At 39.0% G+C, this 18,724-nt stretch overlaps 1 protein-coding gene across 2 annotated transcripts in view; it reads left to right on the top strand.

Annotated features, from left to right (window-relative positions):
* Positions 1-18,724, top strand: part of UST (uronyl 2-sulfotransferase) — a 149,107-nt gene that overhangs the window by 56,153 nt on the left and 74,230 nt on the right. For both annotated transcript variants that reach the window (XM_021527031.3, XM_021527033.3), the window contains exon 3: positions 15,385-15,540. In XM_021527031.3, the coding sequence (XP_021382706.1) occupies positions 15,385-15,540 (156 nt within the window). The remainder of the gene's footprint in view (positions 1-15,384; positions 15,541-18,724) is intronic.

The raw sequence follows: 18,724 nt of genomic DNA, 5'->3' as shown, positions 1-18,724 counted from the left end.
GGAGGAATGATGTACATTTGATTTTCTTTCTGTCAAGACAAATTACTCAATTGCAAAAGCAAATGGATGTAGACAGAAGTGACAAAACCAACCTGTTATGTTTATCATTGCAAACATAGGACACAGGTATTCTAAGGCTAAACAAATATTTCACACTAAAATCTGTTTAGTACTCTCTGGTTCTTTTAAAATACTTTTTTTTTTTTTTTTTTTTTTTAATTTAGTACCAGCTGTTTCTCTTGTCCAGGAGTACAGCAGGCTGCATGAAGTAAAGAATTATGTTTGTTGTGTCTCCACAGTGGGCACTCTGCTTTGAAGAATAAAGCAGTGCTTATTCCAAACCTATATTTCTCATGCTTTTATTAGCATTCAGAAATGCCAAGCTGTTCTAGTAAGGAAAGGCTTCCATCTGTATGAGAGTTTTTAACCTTGAAAACTTTATTCAGATTTTGGTACTTTTTCTTCAGGAATTTTGCTTTACCAATTAATAGTGCCGTGGATGGGATCCATACTCCAGTGGGCAGCAGCAATTGGACAGATTTATCCAACCCAGGCACTTTTCTGTTTACATTCTGAAAATATCTTTTGCTTGTCTAAACATGTAATTCTGGGCTTTGTTCACATAGCCTCATCCAGCTGCAGCTCAGTTGTCTGTAGAAAGGCCAGCTGAATAGGTATCTACACAATTGATTGGTTGGGTAGATACTCTTTGATTAGCTACCTGCAGTCTGTAAAGTTTGTGGGCTTCCTCTGTAATCATCCTCACTCCTGGAAACTTGGTGAGAGGCTCAACAAACAGAGTAACAGGCAATACAGGCTTGTGTAAGCTAAGAGTATTTTGTTTTTTGAAGTATTTGCCTGTGTTTCAAAAACATTGATAAAATATGGATCATTTTGATCATCCCTTGGACAAACCTGCTTATTCCTTACTGGTTTGGATTTTTTTTGGTTTTTTTATTCCTCTGATCAAAATATGGGTGGGGATTGATAGATCTCCAGATAAATCCTGGTATTTGCTTGGGGTCATGTTTTGAGCTAAGATGCTCTTGCTTTGTAAATCTCATGCATTGCATTTTTGGCTGTGTGCAGTTATTTACCCTCTTACAGCTTCATAGCTGAACTGTGAACTCTGCGGGTGTGAGCGAAATTCACTGTAATTGTCATTATCTTTCAAGTAGCCTCCATGCACATGACTTGATAGCTGCCTTTGTTTAAACTAACATGGTTAAGGTCTATGCATGCTCTAATTTAACATGCAAAAATGCATCAGCAAAAATCAATCCTGACTTCAAAATTTAAAATATTTCTTACGAAATGCGTAAAAGCTAGAAGTGGAGATAATGAACAACAATGCATTGCCTGAGGTTGAAAGGACTGGTAGCTAATACAGGCAGTGTGTAGTTAGCTGTAGGGGAAGGCCACCAGCAGTTGATACGCACTGGACCGTAGCTGTTTTGCAGAGTACATTCCAGTGTTTGTAGGAAATCATATTAGTTTTGGCTCTTTGTCATGGCTAGGTGCCAGAGCTTTGGATTTTTTTAAATACCCGTGTGGGTTGGTTTTTTTTTTTTTTCAGTGGAAGAACTGAAAATAGCATTTATTCTCTGAATAAGGAATTAGCATCATCACATTTCAGGAGAACAGGGTACTGTTTTTTTCAAAGGTAGCAGCAGCAATTTTCTCAGTGCAAGCAAAGAATGAAAGCCTGGCTCACATCTGTACCTAAGCATTGCTGGTGTGGTTCTGATTCTTCCTTGAAGACCAGGTGAGCCAGCTTTTAAGGTATTCCCTCAGTAAAGGTTTACTTGACTGTTGAAGATTAGCAGTGGTTACCTTTGCCAGTGATAGGAAGGTAATGTGTCTAGGTGTCGTGGTTTGATCCTGGCTGGAGGCAGGCACCTACCAAAGCCTCTCTGTCTCTCCCATCTTCAACTAGACAGGAGAGAGAAAATATAGCAGAAGGCTTATGAGCTAACAGAGATCACTCACCAGTTATAGTCACAGGGAAAAACAGATTCAAATTGGAGAAATTAATAATTGAATTTACTGCCAATCAAAATCAGAGTAGGATAATGAGAAGTAAAACAAATTTTAAAACACCTTTCCCTCATCTCTCCTCCCTTCCAAGCTTAACTTTATTCCCAGGTCCCTACTTCTTCCCCACCAGCAGCACAGGGAAGCAGGGAATGGGGATTAGAAACATGTTGTTTCTGCCTCTGCTTCCTCCTCAGGGAGAGGAGGCCTTCCCCCTCTCCAGTGCACAATCCCTCCCATGGGAGACAGTTCTCCATGAACTTCTCCAACATGAGTCTTTGCCACAGGCTTCAGTTCTTCAGGAGCAAACTGATCCAGTCAGCATGGGACCCCCATTGAGTCACTAAGTCCTGCTCTTCTCTCCATGAGTAAAAGTGTCCTTCCAGGAACCTCCATGGGCTACAGGTGGACCTGTGCTCCTCTGTGGACTTCTATGGGCTCCAGGAGCACAGCTGCTTCACCATGGTCTTCACAATGGGCTGCAGGGGAATCTCATCTTGGGCACCTGGAGAACTGCCTCCCCCTCTTTCTTCACACACTTTGGTGACTGCAGGGCTGTTCCTCTCACACATTCTCATGCCTCTTTTCTCTGGCCACAAATTATTTCTGTGCAATAACATTTTTTCCTTCTTAAAAATATGTTATATCAGAGACAGTACTACCATTCCTGGTTGGCTTGGCCTTGGCCAGCAGTGGGCCTGTCTAGGAGTCAGCTGGTGTTGGATTCATTGGACATGGGGGAAATGTCTGGCAGCTTCTCACAGAAGCCATCCCCGTAGTCCCCTTAGCAGTAGCAGAACTTTGCGTTGTACACCTAGTACACAAACATAGGCTGCTCTTCTTTGGTCCTTAGCCACCAAAGACTTCAGAAGATTGACTAATCCTAGACTTTTCAAGAGTTCTGAGACAGATTTATGTGTGCTTCTCTGCAGGTAGATGCAACCTCCAGTAGCCCTAACACACCTCTGGTGTTTCTGGTGTAAGTATGTGACAGATAAAAAAGAAATGCAGTTGAGCAAAACAGTCACTGCTGGTGGTCCTACATTGCCAGTGAAAGTTGTCTCTTTCCTATTTCAAATCTCTATATCACTTCCTCCTGGCTTTTTTTTTTAGGTAAGTGCCTGAAAAATGTAAATTTTAAAAGGTTTGCAAAGAGATAATTTGTTTATCCTTTTTCTGTAGATTGGTGTTTAATTGATGCCTTTAAGATGATGCTAGCTTTTTTAACATAGATGTTCATTAATGGCTGATGGTGTTCACTGGATATATTTCATGTCTGAGCATTTCTGCATGTAAAGTGGGTGTATTTTTTTCCCGTATTTAGACCAGCTATTTCCTTATCAAATCCTCTCAAGATTTTTTTTGTTCCATCCAAGATGGTGAAACTTGCCTTGGAGGACAAATGATACGAACTTTATCGAACCTACAGTTGTTCTTGATTGAAAACTTTTCCCTGAGAACTTGGCAAGAGCATCAAGATATGTCCATCTTTCAGTAGAGATGACATATATTTGTGGGGGAGCTGTGCACATAGCTTACAGATAAATAAACTGAAGTAGTCTATTCTCCTTTTCTTGATGGTTTTCCCTTGGGATGCCTGTCGTAGACCCAGTGTATCTTTTGGCATCTGTTTAGATGTCAGCAAGACACTATGCTTAGCATGTGTGACAGTGCTTCAAAGCTTTAAATGAATACAAAAATGGATGGGGGATCAGGATCAGGTCAAAATGAATCTAAGAGGCATACTCAAAATAAATTGTATCTGATTTTATTGGTTTAAAGGTGGAAAGTGGATAAGTACTCTTTTCACCATTCTTTCAGTTCTTAGCTAGTAATTATGTGCTAATTGTTCTTGTTTTTCTTATGTAGCAAGGCTATCAGAGCATGATAGAATAAACCATATACCATAGCATAATAGAATCATTTGGAAAAGGCCTTTAAGATCTTCAAGTCCAATTGTTAACTTAGCCAACACCATGTTCACCACTATGGGAAAAGGTAGCAGAATCCGTGCCTGGTCTTTGGTGTGTCATACTATACCCAGTCCTAGTTACTCTCCATTGTCAACTAGATTATTTATTCTTTTTTGACTTTAAATCTTACCAAAAGATTATTTCAGCATTGGCTGCTTTACACTGAATTTAGTGTTCATCAGGTTTATGCCAGTTTTATTTTTTTCCTAGTATTTTTATAGCAGCATTAAGATAATGGCCAAGAGCTGTGTATTTTTTTTGTTTTGTTTTGATTATGTATTTTTAGTGGATACTTCGTGTTTTATTTGAACTAGTGTTTTAGTTCTAGCCATCCCTTATGAGAACATGGCTTTAACGCTTCAGCCCTCTACAGTCTTAAGTGATTGATTTGTTAGGGATAAAGTGCTTGATTTAAAGCAAACCAAAGAAACAAAGAATCAATAATTAAAAAAAAAAAGCCAGCAATAAAACAACAAACTCCACAACACTTAGAAGCAAGCAAGATTTGTTTTCTTTTATGTATATGCTTACTAGAGATTTTAAGAGCCTGAATAGTAGTGTATTGTTTCTGATAGAGTTGAAACTGTTGTGTTTAGCTTGAATTGAAAAATGCATGGATAATATTTAAAGTAATCCTTCCAGGGCAGGTTGGGAAAGATTTTAGATAAAAAATATTCTACCCTGCTTATAAATAAAGAGTTGATATTATTGTGCAATGTACAAATTTTCAGCTAGCAAAAATCATCAGAACTTAGCAACACTAAAATAGAGTAAGTAATTTCCTGTGGTTACCAGACTTAGTACCTGGCTGATAAAATACGAAGAGAGAATTCACTAAGTGCCTTAACCACAAAGATCCCCTTTATAGTTTGAAGCAGTTTTACAGTAAAACTGAGCTTTTGAGCCTAGTACAGTCAATAAAATACTGTGATTTTAAAAACCCATAAAGCATTTCTCCACTTCCCTCAGTTTACTAGAAGCAGTGTGTTGTGGTTTAACCCAGCCAGCAACCAAGCCCAACACAGCCACTCACTCTCCCACCAGTGGGACTGGGGAGAAAATGGGAAGGATAAAAGGTAGAAAATTCATGAGCTGAGATAAAAACAGTTTAATAGGGAAATCAAAAGCCACACACACAAGCAAAGGAAAGCAAGGGATTAATTCACTTCTTCCCACGGGCAGGCAGGTGTTCAGCCACCTACAGGAGAGCGGGGCCCCATCACATGTAACAGCAACTTAGGAAGCCAAATCCTGTCACTCCAAACACCTTCTTCCCTTCACCCTCTTCCTCCTTCTTTTCCCCACTTTATATATTGAACATGATGTCACATGGTCTGGAACATCCCTTTGGATATCCCAGTTTGGCTCAGCTATCCAGCTGTATCTCCTTCCAATTCCCAGGCACCCCCAATATACTTGCCCAAAGAAAAGCACAAAAGACCTTGGCTCTGTGTGAGGCCTGGTCAGCAATAACAAAAAGTCTCTATATTAGAATACCTCTATATTTGTTCTGTATTCAGCACAAATCCAAAAATAGCCACTGTAAAGAAAATTAACTCTACCCTAGCTAAAACTAGCACACAGTATAAAATATTTGTTGAATAATTGGTTTATGTTATTTTTAAACTGTTTTCATTCCTTCTAAATGACAGTATCTCAAGGGAAGAAAAATCTGGTATTTTTCCCATTGTCTATTATTCATAATTCTTCAGCAGTCCTGCTGAAGCAGGTGGTGAATGATATAGTACTATAATAGTATGGAGATATATTCAAAAGCTGGAATTGAATCTCTACTATTAAGCATGAATTAGATCGTAAAAATACATGAATTATACTGGAGCACTAATTTGTTTGTTTTGTTCAATTTAATTTATTGCTCAAGAATCTTAAGGATAAAACAATTACTTGATGACATGATTTATCAAAATAGAGATGATTACTTACTTTCTAATACATCTTCAGTTTATAGCATATCAGAAAGTTGTTGATATGGGGAGGCTGTCTGATCATAAATGGAAGTACAGAGAGACTTGGGAAATTAAAACCAGATTGCCTGTCACAAGAAGATAAATCTGTGAGGGTTACTGTGCATGCTGATGTCCTGCAAAAATTTAAACAGTAGTGATCTGGGTTTTTACTAAACCTGACATTTGCAGCCTTTAAATTTTGAAAGGCTTAGACAGCAGGTATGTCGGTTTTGTGACTACTGCAGTAGTCTGTAGTTTTCATCTAATTTCAAAGATGCTTGGAAAATAGTTTGCATTTTGGTTGGTACTTTAATTGTCATGCTGTGTGTATGTTTAAAGGTGAATCTTGCTTATCTCTGGTATTAACGCAGCAGCCTACCCAGTGTTACCCAAAATAGAAAAATTCTAATATCACCAAATTTGCAACCTATAGGTTTTGTTCTTTGTCACACACTGTACCTAAAAAAGTACACAAGGCATAATTACCATTTCTGAAGCTAGTAAAGTTCTGTGCTTTCACTGAAATTTAGAACATAATCCATTCTGAAATCATCTTTGTTCACCTGCAGATTGTTACACAGCACATGAATATCTCTGAGATTACAGTTTTAGATTTCCATCTGTCTAGTACATTCCTCTCTTCTTTTCCTTCTTTCCATGATAGGAAGGTATTCATAAAGTAGCATAACATATGAGAAGGTCATGGCAACTCAATCATAACCACATTCATTATCTTTTTTATTACGAAGTGCTGGATTATAATACCAAAGTCCAATTGCAGCTGGGTTTGGATGACCTAAACCTTCAGTGGAAAAACAAAAATCTGCCATGCTGCATCTTTTCAGTGACAGTTTGATCTTCTGAGTGACAAATTAATTTGGTTAATCTTGCTGAGCCTTGAGACTCCATTAAGTATCACTCAGGTTTCTACCACCAGTCTTATATTTGTTAATGGTATTCTTAAATCCTGAACTAAAATTATTTTCCTAGCTCTGATGTTTGAAGGAAAAAATACTCTGAAACTTGGGATACTGGAGAGTCTTACAAAACTGAAAAAACAACCACCAACTAAGAATTCTAGTATAATTTTGAAAGCCTTTTGATTTTGAAGATGAGCTGGTAGGTCCTGTGAGTCTTCTACTCAGGCTTTAAGAAAAGATAAAGTTTAGTTCAGGAAACTGCGAATAGCAGTGAAGCATTCTGATAAGGGCCATGAGCTTTAATCAGATATGAGATTGTGAACATGCCTACACGTGGTCAAAAGCAGAGTCAAAACATCAGGCAAAGAAGACAGGGCTTCATGAGTGGGCTGAAGAAGTCACTGTGAGAGTGGCAGTATCAGGGTGATAAAGGTGAAGGAATAGTTTGGGCCAGGTAGTTCTCAGGACAGCACCTACAGCATCCTGATGTCCTGGGGGAGTGTGAAGGCCTTTGTGGCTGGCCCTACTGGGGATTTTCAGTATCTGCAAGGAGAGCCAGCCTCCATCTGTTAAAATGTAAAGGTCAGCAGGAATGAGGTTTGGTTTTCCTCTGATCAAGTCAGATTAATAATTTCAAAGTGCAGAAAAGTGAAATGGGAGCACTGGATGCTGGGCCTCCTCTAGTCCTGATTCTGTTGTTCCATTTTCAGCACCACAAGATCCATTTGTGATGCAGGATATGGCTTGTGGTCTGTAAGGGAAAGTAATTTGGGCATTTGAGTAATTTTAGTGTTTTCTGCTGGAAGAGTTGGCTAGCAGCATGTTGTCCTTCCTGTAGGTGCTTCTTGGTGTTACTTCCAGGTAAAGAGATCATGCCATGAACTAGATTTGAATCTGTTACCTGCACGAGCTGTGAAGGAACTCTCCTTGAGTTCCTGCAAGCATGCAGAGCAAGAGCACCTCAGAGACAGCTCACTGGTAATGAGCGTGTGGGTTACAGTCCAGCAGAACTGACCTGTTTTACAAAATTAAAATCCAATTATGGCTATAAACGGCCTTTCTTTCATACTGTGATTGGTTGATGAAATATCTGTGCAAAGTACAGTGGAAAAGACAAGCATGCTAGAGACTATAAAACTGAGTGTGGAGTTACTGAAAGGGAGCCTAAAGTAAAGGGCAAACTGAAACGCAGCATGATACATCCTTGTAATGGTGAAGCTGAGTTGCTGCACTAGCTGCAGCCCAATCAATAGTCAACCATAATAGGTACCAAAGAGTTAAACCTTAATGTGAAGAAAGACAAGTGCATACAGAGGAATAAATTATTCAATCTACCAGTTGCCACATTCAAATCCAGTATTATTGGCTCCCAGGGTGAATTTATGAATATTGCATTGGAAGGATAGAAACAAGCATAAGGTAGTGAGGTTACTTAAAGGAATGCCCCAATGCTGTGAAGTGTTACAAAAAGTTTTAAAACCAGGTTTAGTTACTTAATATCTCTCATTTTGCAAATATCCAGTATAAACATGTGTGTTGGATATGATAGGATTTACTTCTTAAACAGAGAGTAACTGTGCTAGTGTGTTCTGAGCACATCACAGAATGTACAAAACCCTTGGCTCTGAGGGAAAAAAAAGCAGTTTTAAGCTTTACAATTCCAAGATACATATGTGATGCTGCTCTGAAGTTAAAATCAGTCTTGCACAAATTTTGCAGCTTAAGGGATTTTTTATGTGTTAAACCTTCCAGTGGAAAATGGGGTAATTAAAGTGACACCAAAATTCTTAACCTACTTGAACTCATGCTAGTTCTCTCAACAAATACCAGTATCATATTCTTAGCTAATTTGTCTCCTTTATCTTTTTATGAGGAGGTGCCTACCAGAAAGATAACTTCCACAATGTGATTAACTTAAAATTAGATAACTTCCACAATGTGATTAACTTAAAAAAGAGATAAATATACCACTTTTCATAAGAAAGCTAATGAAGGTCTTCCAGTTCTTCTTTTGTAATCTGCATTCACTCATGTAGGGTAAAGAAAAAGAGCAATAGCTTTGTTCTGCATCCCTCTGCATCTATAATAGTGACAATGCCATATTCTTTGATTCTTCTAAATTCTATCCTGAGATGTATTAAAAAGAGATGTCTCCAAGACATGAACAAAAACTGTTTAGTTCTCCTTGGCCCCAGGGAGACAAGATATAGCACTGTATCTGATTTTGGCCCCAAAAAGTTGCAAACTGCAGAGGAAAGAAGGAGGTTGAAAGGTATGCTATGTTAAGAAGGACCAAAAGGAAAAGTTCTTATTAATCTAGAGGTGATGGTTGTACCCTATCCCAAAGCAATTATCCATTTCATAGGGTGAGTCCCTGTCACCTGCTTCATCCCTAAAAGGAGCTGGAACTGAGCTGCTATCACTTAAGTGAGTGCTGCTGAGTGATGAAAGCCAGGAGTGCCACTCGCACCTCCAGAGGCTGACGAATATCAGTGAGTACCTACAAGTGCTGAGTGACCAGAGCGTGGGCTCTCTACCAGCCTGTTTGACTTCATACACATGCGCCGGGTTTGAATGTTGCTATGTTGCTGTAGCTTCACATGCCTGAAATGAACCTGGTTCTGCACTCCTGTGGTGTGGGGAGTCTTGTGCAGCAGATTGGAGGTGCAGGGGTTTTGCTCTTCTGAAACCTGTTGTTGTAGACAAATTGAATCAGGTGTAAGGTATAAGATGAGCAAAAGCCAAATGTGGTGACAAGATGAATCCAAAACTTTGAACATTAGAAACAGGATCTTTGACCTTTTTTTTTAACTTTCTCAGGTTGTTATTAATATTATTATTGTTTCTGTAGCCACAGGATCTTGTAATAGGACCTGATTGGAGACTTAATGGGGATACTTTACTATGCCTTGAACTCGGGTCTTTTTAGATTTGTAAGTGTGCAGTGCTTCTTCACAGGAAAATTACTGCAAGTTTTGATCTTGGCTACAGGAATCTCTCTTGTGGGACACATCAGGGACCATAGGCTTTGGCAGACACTTCATAGTAATGCTTTTCTTTAGTCTTAATAAATTTGAGGACTGTCTACAACCAAGTTTCCTTTTGCTGCTGGTGCTCCGTGCTTATGTTTTCAATTTAGCTTGGTACTTAGGGATGTTGAGCCATTAGAGAACACATTTTAACTTAGTCTTCCAAATATGTCATCTGTCTAACAGATGAAATGCATTGTTTGTGGTGGTGGGGGAGGAAGTCACCCTTTTTCAATTAAATTAGTTTCTTAATGAGAATTCAACAGATGAATATTCTGTTTCTTCTTCTGCCTTATTTTCAATGCTCCGCTGCAGCTATACGGCATTTAAACTTTGAAAACAAACAAATTTAATTTTTGCCTTTTCTTGTGGTTTCTGGTGTATTTTCAGTGACCCATAAAGATGACGATGCTGTCTGGTCTGCTTTAGAGTTGATTAATTCAAAAAGCTTGTCTCTGTCTAGCTTTCCTACACTCCACAGGTGAATGCTTATGTAACTGGAACTGTGTGGTTTAGATAGGGATGCAGGATTCTAGATTCTAGCTAGTAATATATTTTGTTTACTCCCTTGTTCATTCTTCAGTCATGTTTTCTGCTGACATAACTTTGTGTTAGCAACTTTTCACTGTGAGTGCTTTAAAAGTGAACAAGTTGATACTTGTTTGAAATGAGATTTCTGAGCAGCAATTCCTGAACTTAATTTTGGAAGGCTGCCTCTTAGTGGCCTTTGAGTTTGTCTTTAAAGACCATGGCAGACTTGTGAAAATCTTCAGTTAAAGAGAATATCCAGTGTATCTAAGAAGATCTTAAAGCTGATGACTGAATTATCTGATCTGTCTTCATGAAATCCACAATGTGAAAACAGATATTTATGAAAATCATAGAAGATTAACTAAAAATTTAATGCATGGTGGGTAACAAAATTCTGGAACAAGTTGTGTGAGAAATTTTTCAGGCAGCATGGAAGGATGTGCCTTCTAATGCCATATGTAATTTTTGGGGACAGTGGAGAAAGAGAGGCACTGGAGAGAAACGGACTGCTGACTGCTCTCAGGTTTGTAGTTACCTTATGTAATTGTAGTTACCTCCTCTCATGAGTCAAAAGTGTCATTCCTTTGACCAATTAAGCCACTTTTAAAATTTTTATAGTTCTGTTTTAGTTAGACAGGAAAAGTAAATGAAGAGGCTGGACTGGGAAGGTGTAATGCTGTATAAAGATATGCCAGCAAATGTTTGTTTCCACAATCTTATCAGTACTTCTGGCGTTGGTTGGCCTTATTCACCTGATAAACATGGAGCACTGCCTGACCACAGGGTAGTGTCAGCTCAGAAAGGAGAAGTCAGTTCTGGCATCCGTTTCTGGCCCCATTTGTGTGGAAGGACACAGGTCACTTACTTCCAGAAGGTGTGAATATAGCATCCACTACACTGCTTCTTGAAGTGAGTCAGACACTGATGCCTGTGCAGCTTGTACCTGGATTGGCAGATTTTTGGCAAATGGGCAAAATTGTACTGGATTTTTCTCAGTAAAAGTGGAGATTTAGGCCTACGAATGAATCTCTACATCATTGACACTACAAGTAATTTTTCAGCCTAATTTTTTTTTTTTTAATGGTGCAAAGATTTATCTGTAGACAAGGCCCCCACTGAAGGTGAAAGGCTGGGCTTTTATCAGGTTATCTGTTGAATGGCTCCCTTTCTGAGACTGGCAGACTTCTCTGCAGAGGTACTTGACAGTCATTTTCTGCAGTGCAAGTTTGTTTGGGACTAAACTTGTTTTTTCTTCTTGATTTCATCTCACAACGGTTCTTTGCATCTTCTTTAACTATGAAACAAAAGAAAAAAAAAACGTTTGAACTGACATGTAAATTGTCATATGACTTTACAAACCTTTGGAGAGAGCTGTTGTAATTATACTGTGGGTTTTACTTTTTTATGGCTGTAAGTGCTAATTTGTGTAACTCCAAAGTGAATTATATGTTTGAATTGTTTATATTACCTCTGGGCTTTCTTGCAGTGCTCAGTAGAGTCACTCTGCAATTATTTTGCACTTGTCTATATTGTTACATGAATATCAAGTTGCCAGAGCATCATCTCAGCAGTTAGTCAGTCTACATGATACCTACTCTTAGGTAGTAAGTAATAATAAAATGTAATTCCATTAGCATTTTGTAAATGTCCAACTGCTGTTTTTCACCTTGTTTCTACTAATACACTATGAGTCTTCTTTCCAAATGCCTTCTCTGCCACCATCTCCTATATTGTCTGAGTGTCTTGTGAGTATCATGAGGGGGAAAAGAAAATTCCTCTCTGGAGAAGTTTTCAATTTATTGCATTTTTAGTTTTGCCTGATACAAACTCATGGCTTTGGAAGTGGTATTTTTGCTCCTCAGGAATAACTTCAACATTTCAACATAAATACAGAAAGCAGATTTGCAGCATCCTGAGGGAACTGGTCATGTTAAACAAATACTTGCTTGTACACCAAAAGCCTGTGTACTGCATGGCTTTGAGCACTGGACACACCTTTGGGACATTAGGGTGTGATGAGTGCAATGGTGACGTAAATGGATGAAACATGAGCAGAGTCTCAGGAGCACATCCCAAAAGCCAACCACACTCAGCAGTGCTACAAGGGAAGTTTTGATTACCACTCGTGATTGTTCTTTGGAAGTGAGCTTTGAGCTGCAGCACTTATCTTGAATCTTGTCCAGTTAGACCTAGGTGCATTCACTGTGTACTGAAACGAGGCATTGTCATACCAAAATACCAAAATTGGTCTCCTTTAAGCTAAACAAGTGTCTGAAAATAATAGCCCTTTATTTCAGGTTCCTTTATCTGCAGTGAGTATTTGCTGTGGTGTCTTTTGGGGGGTTACCATGGTTATTGCTTGTGTGCAGAACAGAATTGTGCTACCTAGGAAGGTGACTTTGAGAAACAAATGTTATAATTGGCCAAATTTGGTAACCAATGTCATTTTTCCAAGCTGAAAAAATAGTTTGCACTTAGAATAGAGAATTTACAAAGGCCTCCTTTAATTTTATCTAGTTTTTAAAGAATTACTTTTATAAGATTCACCCAAAGTTACTGGATAATCCTGTCAAGGATTTAATAATAACTTGAGTATAATTGTATGCAGTAAAATTGTACTTGACTGAAGCACCAGTAAAGAAAAAAATTGCTCACTGTTGTGCCTAGTCCAAACTGCTAGGAAAATCAAAGCAGTTAATAATTAGGAAGCATTTAAAAATATTTCTGTTAATTCATCTAATTTCTGGGATGCTAGGCAAACATATAGTGTATGTACTTTTGCTCCTTCACTGACACTTGTCAGCATCTACTTATCATCTCTCTTGAAGGGTTTCACTTACTTACACAGGCAGAGTATTCCAAAAGCATATGTCTAAGAAGAGGAGCAATTCCCAATCCACAAGTTGCAGTGATGTGCGGATGGTGCTGCAGGACTGTGACAAGTAGTGATGCTAGTGTTTGTTATGCAAAAAGTGAACCAGAAAGGGGACAATCCAGAATAGGGCTCATGTTATCTTTCATTATGGTGTGATAATCAGCATAATAAAATGTGTTCCAATGTTAACCTTTCAGACACCATTAACAGTAGTTTTGGGAAAGGTTAGCTCAGAGATGTTAAATTCATCACCTCTGGAGTTCTCTAATAATTGAGGCTGAGGTTTTGCATTTCATAGGAAGCAAGACTTCTGAAGGAAAGAATGATAAAGAAATATGGGGACTCTGTTTCTCCCAGAAAAATGTTACAAAATAGTAAGACTTAGTGCATTGTGTGTGGATTGTACAGGCCTTGAGAGCCCCTTTGCTTGCTGAATCAGCAGATGCGATGTCCTGCAACTTGGAAAGTTTAACCGAGGCCATGATCACCCAATACTTACTCCTTCCCAGGGTAATGGCCTCCGCATTTATGTTGCAGTGCAGGATATCCTAAACATTGCAACCAGTAACAGCAGTAATGTTCATTTGGTCATGAAATACAACACTGAGTACAAAGTGCCAGTAGGTTCCCATTAAATATAAAGGAATACAGATTTTTTTCCTTTTTTTTACTTTCTATTTGGCAGTTCTCTTTGAAAGTAGTCTGAACAGTTGCCTGACAAATCTTTTTGCTTCCCTGATGAAGATGTATTAGCAGTTCAAATGCAGTGAAGAAGTACTCTGCACTGAAAACTGCCATATGCCTCATCTGACTGCTTTTATGTTAGAATTCCTTCTGCTAGAAAAACATGATTGCATAAAGAGCAGGAGTAACTATACATTGAGACACACCATCACTTTTGCCTTTTCTTGTGCTGAACACAGGTTGCCTGGAACACAGGTGCAGATTCTATGTTAAGAAATGTTTTGTGCCATTGTCGTAATAGAAAAATCATCTTTCCTTGAGTGCTGTGTATACAACACTGTGGGTGAAACTGTGAGCTCCTAACTGTTAGCCAACTTAAAGGCTTGGAAACAGTTTCCTCTGGGCCTATGTTATCACATGCTGCTATATGCTATAGCAGCAAATTATATATATATATATATGCTATGCAGCAAATATTTGTGTAGTGCAATAGTGTGACTCCAGAATGCCTTTTACTGAAACAATAGCCCATAGATGTGATCCAGGAAGAAAATAAGGCTGCATCTGACATACTGTGAGACACTGAGTTACTTTTTACTTGTTCTGGTTTCCTGGGGAGGAGAGCAGGGTGAAAGAGTTAGTGTAGGTGGGACACCATTCTCAGTGGCCAGGTTGGATGTTGCTGATCTATTTTGAGATTTAATGAACATTACCTGTACAGAGGTGATCAGACTGTGCCAGTTGGCTTCAGGCCCCCTGTGGCCCTATGTTGATTATTCTGCACATAGATTCTTGATTAGTGGCATGATTTGTTCTCTGAGTCTATTTGAAAGATTCATGTTTATATTTGAAATTAAAAGGGTTGATTAATTTTAGATCTGTGCAACTGGTTGTTATTTGGTTTCTTTTGTTTCTTTTCAAGCTGAAGTTTTGCAATCCAAGCATTCATTCCTCCTGCATTATGTCAGCTTGACTTCAAGTTGCCAAACTGTAGTGCAAATTCACTCTTTTAAATTCTTTTTATGGGAGATAGTCAATAAAGATGAGTATTTGCATTGAGATTACAATCAGTAAGATCAAGATCATTACCAACGTAACAATAATTACCAACATAGTGTTTCTGGAGTAGTTGCCAATCTGTTACATATAACTGCATCTCAAGGGGGAAATCTTACCTTGCCACCTCCCTGAGCCTTGCTGTTTCTCTTCTGAAGAGCTTCTACCTTGCTAGAGGAAGTGAATGCTTCTGACCTGGGACCTAGAAATTCTCTTCTATGTGTCTGTTGGCTTCAGATAAAAACATGTGATTGAGAGGTACACAGAAACAAAATATCAATGTACTGACTCCAATTTTTTTCAATCTTTCATTAGGTACTTCCTTTCCCCAGTCAAGTGGTCTACAACAGAGTTGGAAAGTGTGGAAGTCGAACTGTGGTTTTGCTTTTAAGAATTTTATCAGAGAAACATGGATTCAACCTGGTTACATCTGACATTCATAACAAAACAAGACTGACCAAAAATGAGCAGGTAAGTTAGTCCTGTTTGTCTTAGGTCCTGTTTAATTATTACATGTATGAAACTGAGAAACAAAGGCATATACTAGCAGACGATCCTATTGAAAAGATGTATTGCTACTTTGTCCTGAGCAATCATACGGAATTCATCATTCTCTAAGTGACTTCATTTAATAAGAGAAATGGGTGGCAGAGCCAAGAACAACATGATGTGGCAGCTAACCAGAAAAACTAACTTCCAGTGAGACAGCTCTTGAATTTAGTCAGCATAGCAGTTAGACTACCAGTGAGGCAAGAAAGGATAGTACAGTGAAGTGCTAACAGATCTGGGACATGTATTAATGTATCTGCAGCCATTTATCCTATAACCTTATTCAGACCTAGCTTGGGTCTTAAACAGAGTGGGAGTAAGTAATTGCCAAAAAGGTCCTTTCTGATAACTTTCTTAATTCACTTCTAGTAATCAGTTGCTTCAAAAAGTTGTTTCCCAGGGTCATGTTAACCCATGTTTCTATACTATGACATGTCCTTGATCCTATCTCAGTTTCTTGCTTATCTATCTTTTTCATGTTTATTGCACAATCCTCACTGAGGGAAGTGGAAATACATGAAACCTCTTTACGCAGACACTCTTTTGCACATTCCCTTAGAGTTGTAGAAGGACTACTTTTGCAGCTTTGTTTCTATGACAGATCCAGTTATTTCAATATTATTCTCTTTATGGGTACGTATGTACCCACTGTAAGTATCTCCTCTGTTAGCAGATTGATACAAGCAGTGCAGGAAAACCTCAGACTCAAAGCCCACGTCTGTGGTCGGATGCTGCACACGGTGCCCACTGCTGCTGTTTTGAGCTGCTGGTCAGGTAAAGGCTGCAATTGCTGCCCGTGTCACTTCTAGAATCTGCAGCCTGCAAAGCACAAAAGGATGTGTGCAGTGATCAAGATACAGATGTGGGCCTGCCAGTGACATTGTGATGTGATTGGGGATCATTTACTTGCAGCCTGTTCATGAGCACAGGTTTGTTATTTTAGATGCAGCAGTTCATTCAAAATGGAAATTTAGGAGCAGATATTGCTCCTGCAGTTCCCACCTTCCTCCCCTTCAGGGTGTCCATTGGGATCCCACCGCAGCTGGCTGACCTAACACTCCATAACTCAAGTTCAGCCAGAGGTGGGCTCCAGCTGGGCAGGGCTGCCATGCCAGCCCAAATGTGGCTGCTATGCATGGTTGGGTGTGGCACACCAGTGACAGGCTGCGGAGGGGGGCAGAGTCCCCTCACTGCCCCTGCTTGTGGCACAGGAAACGCCTGCTCTGCATCTGCTGCAGCATCCTCGTGTGTTTCCTACCGGCAGCACCGCGCAGCCTGCGAAGGTTGCACTATGGTCCCATCAGAAAGGAGTCAAACTATCCCGTGCTACAGAGCCTGTCTGCTCAGTTTTTTTGCTGGGATATGGGATTTCTGTGGGTAGAAATGCTTTTGTGTTTTGGGCAGTTTGGGTTTCGTTTCTATCTTTCATCAGTTTTCATTGCTGATTGGGGGACGTACCATAAATCCCCAAAATTTTTCAGGTGCTAGTAATCATCAGCTTTCATCATGATCAGCTTCTTCCTTTCAGTTCTGTTCTGTCCTTCTCTGGTATGTGGATTTTCCTTTGTTAAAACATGATACAAGATTACTTCTTCAAACTTTTTGGTGCTTTAGTCCAGTATGTGGAGGCTCCAGAGAGGCCAAGACTTACTTTTGATGCAATACACTGACAGAAAATTGTCTTTGCATTACCTTTTGCACTCTCTAAGTGGTTAAGTTACTAAACAGCAAATGTGCTCAAAGTATTGCTAAAGAGCTGATTATTTACTCTATAGATTGCCCTGCCATAATTTGAATCTCTTTATTTTTATTTATGGTTTATTTCCATAGTTACAATAGGCTCATAATTTCATGAGTACTTTTCCTGAAAAGTGCCTTTGATCACCAGAGAACATGCTTGGAGACAGTAACTATTCTGTTGTTCAGGGCATTTTTAGTTGTCTTCTCATTTTTTAAGAGCAGATTATGAAAAAATAAATTATGTTTTCCACCTTTAATGTGGTGTAACAGGAGGAAGTTAAGGCAGTGAATGATCTCAGGCTCCAGGCATTGGAACAAGAAAAAAGAGAGCTGGGCTGGGCTGTAGGCTTCCAGTATGAGTATGGGCTTCTCACTTGAGATGATATGTCTCTCTTCCTTCTGTCAGTTCTCTGTCCTGTGTTTGGTTAAAGCCCTGATCCAGCCAAGACTTTTCTGTAAATATTTAGCTTCTGCAGTCTGCTGTTGTTAAATAAAGTTAAGCATGTAGGTGTTTTTAATGACTGTGGGGATTGCACATAATTGGAATCCATATTCTCATTGCCTTTTCCAGTCTGCTTCCTACTAAGAAATTTTCCCAAATTATGTGTGTCTGCCAGCAATTAGAAGTGCAGCCTTTGAACATCTGTGGGCATAAGGGAGTGAGTTCTGGAAACAGATGTATTAATATATGGCTTGCCATTTACTATAATATTTTCAAGTGAATTAAATCCAGGAAATAACACATAATATTAATATAATTGATGTGGCTTTATGTCACTCAAACTGTTGCAAAATGAAGTCTTCCCCTGCCCTTTGTCCTTTACTTCCATTTTATTGCATTCAGGGAAGTAAGAATGAGTATCCTTATAGGTATAGAAATGTCAGTCACATAAAAGAGTAGTTGGTAGTTTATCCTCAAATTGTTTCCTTCTACCACTCATTATGGCTGTGCAGCCAACTTTATATGCAACTCCAGTTCAATGCACTAAAACTCCATCACTAATTTTTCTTAAATGCTTTTAAAGACAGAAAATTGGTCATACCAGCTTGGGGAGGTAAAGAAATTCTTGAAACCATTCCAAGCTTTTGAGAGCTGAAAATGAAGATCTAGTCTCATTCCTGGGTGTTGTGAGTTGTTTATGGAAATGAGTACTGAGATGAAAGTGATATACCAAAATTCTTGTAGGTACTTGTACCTCCTGAGCCCTACATGCCTTTAGTAGAGAGTGAAAGCAGTGAAAGAACATAAAGAGCTCACAGGGAAGATATAATTTTTTGTCCATTTTTTGTCAATATTAGCGGAGACTGTAGTGTAATACAGAAGACCACATTAGAAAATCCCAAATTCTCACACTGAAATACAGCA

Source organism: Lonchura striata, chromosome 3 (genome assembly GCF_046129695.1).
Source record: "Lonchura striata isolate bLonStr1 chromosome 3, bLonStr1.mat, whole genome shotgun sequence".
Taxonomy (NCBI): Eukaryota; Metazoa; Chordata; class Aves; order Passeriformes; family Estrildidae; genus Lonchura; species Lonchura striata.
The sequence above is the reverse complement of the archived record's forward strand: the minus strand, read 5'-3'. Positions and strand labels throughout refer to the sequence as shown.